At 38.6% G+C, this 12,991-nt stretch overlaps 1 protein-coding gene across 2 annotated transcripts; it reads left to right on the forward strand.

Moving 5' to 3' along the window:
* Nucleotides 1-568: 568 nt before the first annotated feature.
* Nucleotides 569-12,965, forward strand: g2e3 (G2/M-phase specific E3 ubiquitin protein ligase). Of its 2 annotated transcripts, none has more exons than XM_032546848.1 (17): nt 569-787; nt 1,715-1,785; nt 2,683-2,780; nt 4,047-4,148; nt 4,308-4,432; nt 5,754-5,922; nt 6,683-6,789; nt 8,240-8,353; nt 9,173-9,297; nt 9,413-9,506; nt 9,606-9,776; nt 9,849-10,003; nt 10,154-10,338; nt 10,428-10,600; nt 11,016-11,055; nt 11,183-11,354; nt 11,520-12,965. In XM_032546848.1, the coding sequence occupies exons 2-17, from the start codon at nt 1,728-1,730 to the stop codon at nt 11,807-11,809; spliced, it is 2,178 nt and encodes a 725-aa protein (XP_032402739.1). In that variant the 5' UTR covers nt 569-787; nt 1,715-1,727; the 3' UTR covers nt 11,810-12,965. The 2 variants fall into 2 exon arrangements, with proteins under 2 accessions (XP_032402739.1, XP_032402740.1); XM_032546849.1 differs by having other exon boundaries at nt 9,681-9,776.
* Nucleotides 12,966-12,991: the final 26 nt, after the last annotated feature.

Here is a 12,991-nt window from a genome sequence, read left to right on the forward strand (position 1 = left end):
TTATTAATCCGGTGAATGTGGTACTAAAACATTAACAATTAATTTGTACATAAGATGTTTCACTTGGTCTCCTTGAATTGCAAACTGATTGTGCAGATGAGTTTCAACCAATAATTACATGTTTTTTCATTTGAATAACAAAATATAAATGAACAATGTTGTGTCCAAAATTTTACATAATATAAAGAACAATACCTTAACTAATTAATAAATTTGAATACAATTCACTTAACGATTTGTTTGAATTTCACGAATTTTCTTAAACATTTACAGTTTTTTAGCTATTAAATTCACATGGAGTCTTTTCAGAAATATTGATTTAAATCTAGCAAAAATAAAATGATACTTTTGAAAGTTAGTTTGTTATTTCAATGCAACTTTTATTTTTGCGGACTTTTTGAAGTCAGCAACGAAGAACTCCAATATTTTGATATGAGTAGCAAATTTCAGAATAGCATTTAATGGAACAACTGTCAGAAATGACTCTGTCTTCTGGCTGCTGTGCTCTCTCCTGACGCCAGGGGGAGCAGAATGTTTTCAGTCGGACAGAAATTTTCGGAAACGGAAATGGGTTTCCCTTGTTTTGAAAGAGGGAAATTTAAAAGAGGGCATCGTTAAGAGTAAACAGACTAGCGAGAAAAACGAACTTACAAAAGAAGAGTGAAATATGAATGCAGAATAAAAAAAAAATTCATCTGGGGGTAAGGTAGGCTAAAGCAAGAACATTTCTTCATTTTCAGTGTAGCGGAGGGTTCGGCTCTTCACTATTTCAAGTAGGTCGACAAAGGTGAGAGAGAAAACTTTTCTTACATTTTAGAAAATCTGTTTAATGTGCAGGTCTTTAAGTTTGATTTGACAAAATATAGCTGGAAATTTTGTTTTAATTTTAGCTAGGTTTATATCGCGGCTTTAAGGTAGTATTTTATGGTGCTACACTTTTGTTTAGCAGCTACACGCCTCCCTTCCCCCACCAGTGTTGGTTGATTTAATCACTGAAAAAACGACTATATAAAGTAATGTATGAATGGGGATAATCTTGGAATTCCTTTATTTTCTGCTGAACCACTGTTCATTTAAAGAACTTGCAGCACAGGTCGGATTGGGTCATGAAAAGCCTCATCAGTGGATCTCTGTAACAGTGTCTCAGTTTATTGCCTTACAATTTATGTGCAACAAAATAAGAAGTTCTGTTATACATATTGTAGATTTGCTACACATTAGTCACAATACAATTATAGTTATCAAGGTATATCAAATTTACAACATGTTACTAGATGAAAAGCATCAATAATTTCCATCCTACTGCTCTTCTAATATCTTTGTGGCCCAGTTAACTCTTTACTTGACCACTTGGTAATAGGAAGTTGTTCTAGAAACTAAAGCTTTATGGATCTGGAAATGTTTATGATAGTTCTGCTGCTTCATTTTACACAAATAATTTCAAAGAAACTTTTATTTATTAAATTTAGTTGAGTTGCTCATGTTTTTGCCTGATTTGAGAAACTGCTTGGTGAGTCTATTATTATATAAACCAATCAAGATGCAAAGAGTTTGAGTTTTGTTCACAGTCACTGCTGCTCACGAGTAGCCCTGCTATCCATTTTCATTTTGTTTTTAGAATATCAGCAACCTATCAGCGCCATCTATTGTATGGTCATTGTATAGTGTGGTAATTGTTCACTAAATGTCATCAGTGTCTATTATGTTCCCACAGGTTGGATACCATCATGAGGAAGAAGTTAAGAAGGTTAAGGGACACTGACAAGTCCAGCAAAGGGGAAGAATGTATGTGATGTATAATCATGAAAACCACTGTTTCCACTAACACTGAATTAGCTGTGTATAAATCAGTGTTTCCATGTAAAACTGCAGGTGTAGGAACAGAATATTTGTCATTTATTGTGAGAAATGTCTTATCATTCCAATTAATGATCTCAAAATTTTCCCAAAACTCTCCATATTGTCGGGATTGTTTGTTTTGCTATTTCCTCCACTGTATTTTCACTAAAGATATAAATATCAATACACCTCTTTATGTGACTGGCGTCCTAAAGAAGCAGATTACAAATGGGAATGCTTTTCAAGAGCAATATTTGTGTTTGTGGGGCTGCAATTGCTGTGACACACAATCACAGACATACAGTTACCAAAAAAGTAGTAATAAATAATTCTTAATGTAAGTTTTAGATTAGAAATATTGTGATAAAACTTCAGGTCCACATTGCCCATGGCGGAGAGGAAGGCTGAGGCAAAGTATGACGGAAACGTTTGGTCAAAGATGTACGGTTGTAAAATTGTGTATCTGTCTGCAGCTTTCTTCATGTGTATAATGTGAGTGTAAACATGGTAATCATTGAGATGGCTACAGCTTATTTGCATAAACGTGACAGAGCATTAAAACATCTTTCTGGCCTTTATAGTGGCCACCTGCCACCTGGGAAACACATAACTTTAGTTTTCCAGCGGGAAAATACTTTCTGAATAGATGTCATACAAAAAATGTTTGAAATTTCAATTGTGGTTTGTTTTGTTGTAACTTTTGTCTAAGTTAATGAGACATTCTAGACTGTGTTCAATGTTCAGTATTAACTGGAAATGGATCAAAACTGGAAATGTGTTGTGTGAATTTGTGATTTGAATTTGAGTATGTAGATTTTGAATGATAATTTTGTGTGTTTCTAGGCTGTGCTCTGTGCAAATGCAGTGATGATGACCCGGCCTTATTTGGGGAAAAGGTCAAACTCAAAGAGCACAAATTCTCTGTGCATTACTTCTGTTTGGTGAGTTTTCATCAACTTTATATGTACCTGATTCAATGTTCACAGATACAGCTGAAACCACAAGTTTATATACACCTGTACTTACTGATTGTAGATAAATCAATAAGTTACTATTTGACATTCTTTTTATCAATATTGTGGCTTTCAGCTAGTAGAAATTAGATGGTAATTCTAACTGACCTAAAACAAGATAAGTTTGGTCTTATTTCATTTCAGAAATAAGACCTTGCACCTCACACCATGTTTTGTGAGGAAAGCAATTTGTTTCTTTTTTTTATTCGGTGAATGTAAACTTCTGGTTTCAGATGTCTATGGAATGAAATCCCAGTTGCCCAATCAGAGCAGCAGCATCTGTGGCTTGTCTGTCTTCTGCAGATTCATCTGCTGTTTATTTATTACAGACAAGCATTTTATTCTTCTCTTCAATATATCGGCGCCAACATTAGTGAAGTCAGCTGTGGGGTCGGCTTTTTCAAGGTGTCAAAGCCTAGTGAAATGTATAATATTTACAATATCTGTAATTATTATTCAAATCTTTTTATTTGTTTTAAACATGTCAGAACAACAATGAAACAAACAAAAACAAATTGGCAACAGGTGCTGACATCACATATTTAGGAAGGAGGGGAAGGGGGGGGCTGTATACTCAGGAGGACTCTGTCTCAAAATACAAAAGAAATGGCTGCCAGGTGACATTGTATTGTTGAATTGAGTCGTTGACTGTATGTTTCAGATGCTCAAGCTTCAGATGGATCATAACATCTTCCATCCATTGCTTATGAGACGGAGGAGCAGCTCTCTTCCAATTGAATAATATTAGGCGTCTGGAAAGTAGTGTAACAAATGCTGTGGCATTGGCCTGCTGCGTTGTTATTGGTGTAGTCAGAGGGACAACCCCAAATAAGGCAGTTAGAGCACTTCGATCAATATTCCTCTTACATATAAATGTAATCGTCCTAAAGAATGACTCCCAAAAGGGGAGGAGCCTGGGGCAAAGCCAGAACATACTGTATGACTGAGATCAGCAGGGCTGTGCCCACACCTAACACAAGATGAGTCTACGCCAGGATATATTGTAGATAATTTATTAGGGGACAAGTATAATCTGTGCAGCACCTTAAACTGTAGCAGGCTATGTCTAATGCAAATTGAAGAAGAGTGGATTCTTGAGATTGCGGCCTGCCAGGCTGTATCAGTAAAATGCAATACCTGTAATATCGGTTCATTTTTTCCTGTTGTCAAAGAGTTTTCTCTTGTCTTCTGTAGCTGACGTCTAGTGGAGTTTACCAGCGAGGAGAAGAGAACGAGGGTGTGTTTGGTTTCCTGGTGGATGACATCAAACAGGAGGTCAGGAGGGCAGCTCGAATGGTGAGTGCTAAATAGGGTTGACACATCAGTTGTTTTGTCTGAAAGATTCTAAAAAGTCACGAGATTAAATCCGAGACAGTTGGAAAATTGGTTATTTAACATTTAAAATTGAGTTTGACAGAGAAACCCTTTAATTTGTGTGTCTTTCATGTGCTCCAGACATGCTATGGTTGTAAGAAGAAGGGCGCATGTATTGGCTGCAACGTCAGTAGCTGCAGGAGGGTGGTGCACTTCCCCTGTGGGAGGAAGCTGATGTTCATCACACAGTACAACGAAATATTTCCGTAAGTGGCCACACCAAACACCATTCAGATGTAGAGACGAACACTCAACTATCCATCCAACTCACCACTTAAGAAGAGTGACCTCCGCTGACCTCCTGTTTGATTGCAACACTTAACGTTGCAATCAAAATGACCCCCCACTCTGCACATTACATTTGTTGTTATACTGTAGTAAACAAGTCTAACAAGAATAGTTTAATTAGTTCTATAAAACTAATATTATAGCTGATTTGTCCAGATTCCATGCTTTAAATGACATCTTATTCAGCAGTGAAAATTAAGGCCTTAAAATGATCTTCTATTCATTTAAAAAAAATAAAGTTTGCCTCAAGTACATTAATCTCAGGTCTAAAATTTACTCGTGGCAAGATGTAGTTTAGTATGTAGCTTATTTTTTCGTCTCGCTGGACTTTTCTATCAGACAATAGTTTGAGTCACACACAGACATCTTTATTGCAGTTTGTGACTCGAGGCAGCTGGTAACTAGCTGCTAATATATCCTTGCTAGCTGGCTAGCTTCTTTGAGATTCATCATGAGTTAGTGCAAATGTATCACCAACTCATATACGCCAGCAGAATTCCCCAATCATCCCCTCTATTTATAGGTAGTTTTTTTTTTGGTCTTAAATTTATTTCAAAGTGGCATTAAAAAGATCTTAAAAAGTCTTAAATTTGACTTGCTGAAATCTGAAGGCCTTTCTGACCTGTTTTGGCAGTTCTCTGGTCTTTGGATACATTTTCAGTGTGGAATGACACATCACCAGAAGGCACGACTGGGCAATTTGGCTTAAAAATAAAATCTCCAATTTTTTTCTATTCAAATCAAATTTCTGATTTTAATTGATTTCTCTCCCTAATTGTCCAGATATTAAAGGGTGTCCCATGATGCAACTAATGACGCTCATGATTAATGTATGTGTGTAAGATCACACCTGATTTGCAAGTGTGAGAAGACTTTTGCCAATGACCAGGAAGCGGGGAATAATTCAACATGAATGTAACTTATTTATAAACTGCTGCAGTAATGTGCATAAAGATTGTGCAAACAATATACATATGAATTCTTGCATAAAATATTAGGGTTAAAGTGCCTTTAAAGCAAACTCACATTTAGTCAGATTTGGTCAATTAGGAATGGTGAAAAATAATCCAGATTAAATTAGATTTTTCAGGGTTGGAAAGCTCAGGTGTTGAACAGGAAACACATGGAACTTAAATGGAACAAACAGCTGAATTCAAAATTGAATCTGTTAAGAAAACGCTTGCTTGCAATGTGAAAGACTGTAATAATATTTACCTGAATGTGTGTTTTCATCTGCAGGTCTTACTGTCAGGATCACAGTCCAACCCAGTCTCTCTGCGTAGACTCAGACTTCAGTCTTCCTCAGTCCTGCTCAATATGTTTAGACTCTATTGAGCCTGTCTTGTCCTACTCTGTCCTCAAGTGTCCATCCTGCCATGCCAGCTGGTTCCACAGAGACTGTGTGCAGGTAATATACGGCCCAACGGTCTGACAGTCGCTTTAGCATTGTAGAGTAAACATACATTTGAAAGGCTTTTAATTGGAAATGTGACCTAATTAATAGGAGGGTAGCGATTGCAGTTTTCTGGCTTTTTAAAAAGCCTGACCTGCTGATTCTGAATTAGGCAGACTTTTTCCTTTCTTTTTTTCTGAAAGGTTTTGTAGCACAATACTCAGGAGAAGACAGTCCTCTGGCCTGCTGGACATCCTGATGCTTTATTCTTCTCATCAGCTCGAAACTCTAACCTTTAAGTTCAGAAAGCTGTTCTTTCTGTTTATGTAAACCCAGCATCAGCATTCTGATGCAAAGTGATGACGCCTGTTCAGCTTTCTTTAGACAAAACTATGGCTAACACCATAGCCACATCTGCTCCTCTTGCTTGCTGATTAGATTGACTGTGATTTATTGACTCATTTACAGCTTCACCTGCTCTTACATTATTTTTTGTTATAAAGTAAACATCTGAAGTTAAAAAGCTGTTGCATATGAGCATCCTGCAAAAAAAGCTGAAAACTCTAAATATCAGAACATATAAATAAAGGAAACAGGCAAAATTAGCGGCACTCAGTTAGATTATCTTTCATTTGTTTTATTGTGTTGTACATGCCTCCTTAATGTTACTCCTCTTCTGTTTTCTACCTTCCTAATCCCACTTAAGACATTTTAGACCACTGCTAAATAAATTCCTGCAGGAACCAAACGGGTTTCTGATTGTTTTTCTGTGTAGCATCAGGCCCACAGCGCGGGACTCTTCTTCTTCAGATGTACTCTCTGTAACAACAAGGAGAACTTCCAGCAGGAGATGGTCAGAATGGGGATATACATCCCAGAAAGGTGACACAATTAACTAGATTATATCTGCTGTAAACATGAACCTGTTTTATAGCTTAAAAATTACAGTATTTTACACTTTTTGTTCTGAAAATATGTACATTATTTAATTGACTTTTTAAAAAATAAAATAAAAATTCATGGCAATACTAATGCTTTAAATTGCAATAACAATGTCAGTTATGATTAAAGCACATGTTTTCTGCTTCTTTATTATTCTTTATCGTTTCATAATTTCTCCATTACCCTCTGTGAGTTTAAAGATCTAAGACAGTGGTTCTCAAATGGGGGTACGCGTACCCCTGGGGGTACGTGGAGGTACTGCAGGGGGTACGTGAAGCTTTTCAAAATATCTTTAAAAAATCAGTAGGCTCCTCATAATAAGTCTTGGAGCAGCTGCTACCCTTTGCATCCACATATTTATGTGAGGCCTCCTTCTCAGCAATGATACTGATCAAAACAAAGCAAAGAAACAGACTGTGCCTGGAGAAGAGCTTGACCACTGCAGTTGCCTCCCTGCCACCAAGAATGACAAAGATCCTCAGTGAGGTGCAAGCCCATATTTCTCACTAAAATGTACTAAGTAATTTTTTTCCTGTTCATAAATCACTGCCTGTTACATACTGTTCAAATCAAATCAAATGTTCAATGCAATGTGATTAAAGTGCAATCTTCTTTTTTTTTTTATCCTAAAAGAGGTAACGTTTATTTTTTTTTGTGAGCAAATCTTTATTTATTAAGTTAATTTATTTTGTAAACAAAATATAATTTATTTATAATTAAGTTATAGATTTATTTCTGTGAACAGATTTTAGTTATTTATGTATATATTTAATTTTGTACCATTACAGTGAACAATATAAATTAGCAGCGTTTTGCATATTTCAGTTTTGACTGGTTTTATACCTTCCTGGTGGTCAACGTCTTCTGCTTTTCTTTTTTGTTTAACCATGCAATGTTTGCAATATGGATGTATTTGTCAGGTTCACTGATATAAGTTGTTTGGCTTTAATAAATCAGACAGTGATTTTACAGCACTGTACCTCTTTTTTATTCCAAAAATGTTTTGCCCGTGTCAGGGGGTACTTGACTAAAAATATATTTTTAAGGGGGTACATCACTGAAAAAAGTTTGAGAACCACTGATCTAAGACACTGAAAATGTAGATGAGCTCTGAGCACAGAGGACAGTTTATCTTGTTGGTCAGCTGCATGTGTGCATGACACAGAATATAGAAACCTACAAAATATTGAGTCTAAGCAATCCTTTGTAGCTGCAATTACTGCATTCACTAATCTATCCAGCCTTTAAACGGCAGGTTATGAAACTGTTCAGAGTAAGAATGTACATAGAATTTCTTCTTGCGCTAAATATTTCAAGAGTGTTTAATATTAATTTTCTATTTTATTTTAGTTTTTTGTGATTTCTTTGTCCTTTTTTTTGTTCTGTGCAGAGATGCATCTTGGGAGCTGGAGGCAAATGCATACTCTGAGCTTCTGGAGGTTTACAATCACTGCGACTCCGTTACCTGCGTCTGCAACGAGGGACGCACGTACTCTAAGAAGGGGTACATCATGTTGTGCTTGAGCTGCAGACATAAAAACATTGACACTGAAAATGAAAATGTATATTCCCTAATTATATAAAAATAAAATCACCAGTGTCCTGGTATCCTTGGGACTGAAACAGGAACAGTGTATTTCTGTAGAATTACACCGTTTCTGTTCAGAAACAACCAATCAGAGCCAAGAAGAGGGTCTTGGCACTGTCAATCACTCTTGTGTATGCGCTGCTCACACTCCACACCTTGCTCTTTACTACAGCTAGTTCACAGCATACTCCTCTGTGAATGCTAAGGCTAGTTAGCATGACCACCTATGACGGCAGATAAACAGTTTTCCTGTGACAGTAAGTTGGTTCTCTGTGATTGGCGTAACTGCAGCGTGTACAGGAGAATGATTAACAGCGCTAGGACCGTCCTCCTGCCTCTCATTTGTTGTTTCCAACCAAGTGGTTTATTTCTGCAGATGACAGTAGGACCTTAGGGAGGAGGAGCTCATTTTTTTCACATATTATCTGTCAGTATTATACCGTCATAACGTGGTGAAAGTTTTAGCAAATATGTAAAAAGAAAACCACACATTGTTTATGAAAGTTAATTTCTACAGCTTTATTTAGATTAGTCTTGTTACCAGTTGAGTTCAATGTGCATCTCGAAATATTGCAAAAACATGCCATCAATATTTTTACTGTGCAAGCTGAGCAATTAGACTTAATTTCAGCAGAGACGACTGAGCAGTGTAAACTGGTGAAGGGGACTGATCTCAGATGGAGATCAGAAATGCTGACAGGAACTCTGCAGCTTCAGTGTCCGGTGTGTTTCCAGGTGGTTCGAGGTGATCCGGTGCTGCCTTTGTGGATCCAGAGGAACCCACAGGAAATGTTCAAATCTAAAGCTGGACACCACAGACTGGGCCTGCATCGACTGCATAAATGCAACGGATGGGAAAGGTCGGTTCTCTGTGATTTATGTCTGCATACATCTGCATGTCGTCTCCTCTGCTATGGTTAATGATAGAACATTCCTGCTGCAGCAGTTTTAAACCTCGTGTTTTTGTCTCTCCAGCATCTCTGGTTGCATCACCTCAGAGCGGCCAGAAGAGACGCTTACTGTCCAAGCGCCATCTGACCCCCATGCCATCTCCCCTTGACTGTAAAAGGTACACACATGAAACGCTCCAAAGCTCCGCCTCCACCTGCACGATTCATTATTGTTTTTATTCTTCATTTCTCTCTCCCTCTCTTTTGTTTTTCTTAAGACCGTGTACTCGTGTAAGACCTGAGTCACCTGAGGAGCTCCTAAGGTCTTTACTTCCTCACTCTTGTCCTGTCAGCGCCCAGGTGGAGGTCCATAGAGACCAGGCTCTATTGGCTGGCCTGGACCTGGTCAGAAGGACCGACTTTGACCCCACACACTCACTGTCTGTCAGGTAAACATTCGTTCTTAACCTCAGATGTGTTCTGCCGTTTCTTCTCTTCATCCGCCAGCTCTTTGTCTCCAGGTTCAAAGGTGAGCAGCACCTGACCCTGCCCAGCGCTCACTGCGCTGGAGACGCAACCAGGAAGTATTTCCTGAATCTGCTGATGCAGCAGATCCAGAACTCCGTGGTGTTTGAGGGCCCAATCGGATCCAAAAACCTGGCGCTGGACGCCCAGGGTGAGCAGACGGACTTTATCTGGAATGTGTCATGCAAGATGACTAAAGCTGACAGCCTCCTGGGTGTCTCTCTGTTGCTTTTGTGGACTGTGGAAACAAGTGACAGCCGTAAATGAAAAGTGTGTGTGTGTGTGTGTGTGTTTTATTTAGCTCTGCGTGAGGATCTGTACTTTGACATAGGGTCCCTGCTGGCGCTCTGTCTGGTCCACGGTGGTCCACCTATTGGCTTTTTCTCCCACGGGCTCTACCAATGTCTGTTTAACTACCCAGCCAACTGCCCCCTCAGTTTGAACCACATGACCCCTGAAACACACTTCACCCAGCAAGTCCACCAGGTGAGTGCAGGGCCGAGTCCGCCGCTCTGAGGCATCCCTCACAGAGGCCCCAGAAGGGAAGGCTGACCACCTAGTGTGTGTCCATCTAGATTGCAGCCGCCAAGTCTCTATATGAGCTGAAGAAAGTGATGAAAGCGAACTGGGAGTTCCTGGAGGTGGCGGGCTGTAACAGACCGGTCACCAGTCTGGATGACAGAGAGGCTCTGGTGGAAGATCTGGTCAGCTTCACCATGATCACCAGGATGCAGCTGCCTCTGCAGAGGTGAGCAAAATACACCGAGATGGAGGTGAAGCTGAACAGTCATGAGTACGCCTGAGTACGCCTGTCACAACAACAAATATTTTTAGGCTAATTTTTTTCGTAAATATTGCGATAAACAATAGTATTATTGTTTTGAGACCATTTTCAAGTAAAGTATTGATAATGGCATAAAAATACCAGTTTGTTCTCTCAACGACTAGTAAATTTAAATTTTGTACAAAACAGTTCACGTTGGAACCTGAAGATATTTTAAATATCCAAAATAAAACACAGCAACCAACAACAACAAATAAAAAGAAAATTAAAAACTACATAAAATAAATAAATAAAATGGATTATGAAGTCTCTGTAAACAAAATTGCCCTGCAAAAATTCAAACCTCCTGTAATAACTTTACAGTTTTTTTCCCCTGCAGGTTACGAGACGGCCTGCACACGCTGGGTGTATTTGATCAGGTGACTTAAGGCTGACTTTCATTACAGTAGTACAAACTCTTATGTTAAACAGCACCTGCATTTAACAAAGATGTCACAATCAGGAGTTAGACTGAGAAAATCTGAACTTCTGTTTGATCTGATCCAGGTTCAGCTCTTCCCATCCGTCTTCTTCGGTGTTTACTGTGATGCTAGAGAAGCAATGACGGCCGAGATGCTCGGCCGGCTCTTCGCCATAAACTTCTCCGAGCAGCAGGAGATGCGGAACCTAGAGACGCCAATTGTCTCCTTCTGGAGACACCTCCTGCTGGAGTGTGAGGGTAGGATGTTCATCTAACTTTGCTTCCTGAATCAATATCAATACTCTAGATTCAAAACAAGCTTAAATAAAAATATTTCCAGATTAAATCTGGACAGATATAGTTCATCTTTGTAGATTATTTCAGTAAAAAAAAACCTTTAAAACATGGTGTCCATGTCCTCAGTTGGAAGGAGCTCCATCTCCCTTCAGGACATCCTTTGCTTTGTCACTGGAGCTGAGGAGCTTCCAGCAGTGGGCCTCCGCCCACCTCCCACCATTTCTTTCCTCCACCATGTCAAGCCGGAGGAGCAGACGGACAACGCAGTGGAATGCTGGGGTGACGGGCTTTTCCCTCAAAGCAAACCAGCGACCAACCACCTCCTCCTGCCTGTTACTTCCACCTACAAGGTCTTTAAAAGCTCCATGGAGCAGGCCATCAGCCATCATGTGCACCTGTTCCCTTCAGGCTCTTAGATGTGGGCGAGGCGACGAGACAATCTGTTTTTCATGACAGCTTCTGTGGAGTGGACTTTTCACAGATAAATATATTATATTATTTTCTAAAGTTGGTCATTTTTTCCCCCCCATCAGTGTCCCAGAGACACTGCATATAATCTTTAGCATGTTGATCGTATTTTGGTTCAAAGCAGAGAAATTCCTTTCAGATTTGATCACCTTTAACTCAATTTGATGAGGTTTGAAATCTATGAGTAGGAGTGGTTTATGGCCATGTTTCTCCTCCATCTTCTGTCAGTTCAACTTTCTTTCAACATCAAGAAAACATGACATTGCCATAATTATTTTAAATATTGTGATGACAGTATCAGTTGTGATTAACCTTCTCACTAAGATCTGCACCACATAGGGTGGTTAAAAAAACAAAAAAGTAGCCTGCCAAACGCAGTATCCAAGCAACCTTTTGGGATTGCAAGATTGTACTCACTGATATTGCTATGAATGCTATTTTTAATTTATTATGCATCTCAAGTCAAAACATGGAACTATGTCTCTTAATCCTGTTTGACACTCCCAAAGCTCTCTGGTTTCAGGTTAAACTAGTGTATACAGAAGTAATAGTGCAAACTCATTCAAAGTCTTGTTAATGTGTTATGGGACCAGTTATTGGCTCCAACTGGAAAACCATTTTCTGTCAACAGACAACCCTCATCTGAAAAACAGCTTTAGTTTTGTTTTTATTTTTGTCCAAATTAGAGTAGAATTTGACATCCATAACTCTAGCATGACTGTCAGGAAGCTGTTTAAATGATTGTCTGTGGGGGGAAAAAACTTGATGGATTTAAAAAGAGATACTGTAAAAAAAAACAAAAAACTTCACAAACATCTAGGGATCTATTGAAAAACATTTCTTAGTTGGAACTGGTTTTATATAATGATGTTCCCTCAAACTTAAGATTTGTTCAGAATAAGGTGTTTTCATGGCATTAATTAACTGTTTAAACTTTTATTACTGGCTTTACTGTTTCAGTTGTACTGCCTGAGCAGCAACACTGACCAAAACTGAAGACTGGATTTTCCTTTGGTTTTATCACCATCTCCCACCATCTGTTTTTGGATTTTTGTGCTTCCACCTCTGTATCATTTAATATTACAGATTTTAATTCTGTTAGTTGTTTTCAAAAAAATTTTGCAACACTT

This window comes from Xiphophorus hellerii, chromosome 19 (assembly GCF_003331165.1).
Source record: "Xiphophorus hellerii strain 12219 chromosome 19, Xiphophorus_hellerii-4.1, whole genome shotgun sequence".
Classification (NCBI taxonomy): domain Eukaryota; kingdom Metazoa; phylum Chordata; class Actinopteri; order Cyprinodontiformes; family Poeciliidae; genus Xiphophorus; species Xiphophorus hellerii.

What these genes read in the sequence shown, in the direction of transcription:
- g2e3 (XM_032546848.1), top strand. Translation starts at nt 1,728, where the DNA reads ATGAGGAAGAAGTTAAGAAGGTTAAGGGACACTGACAAGTCCAGCAAA. An exon ending in CAGTACAACGAAATATTTCC is followed by an intron (nt 4,433 to 5,753) that starts GTAAGTGGCCAC and finishes TTTCATCTGCAG; the next exon opens with GTCTTACTGTCAGGATCACA. An exon ending in TCCACAGAGACTGTGTGCAG is followed by an intron (nt 5,923 to 6,682) that starts GTAATATACGGC and finishes TTTTCTGTGTAG; the next exon opens with CATCAGGCCCACAGCGCGGG.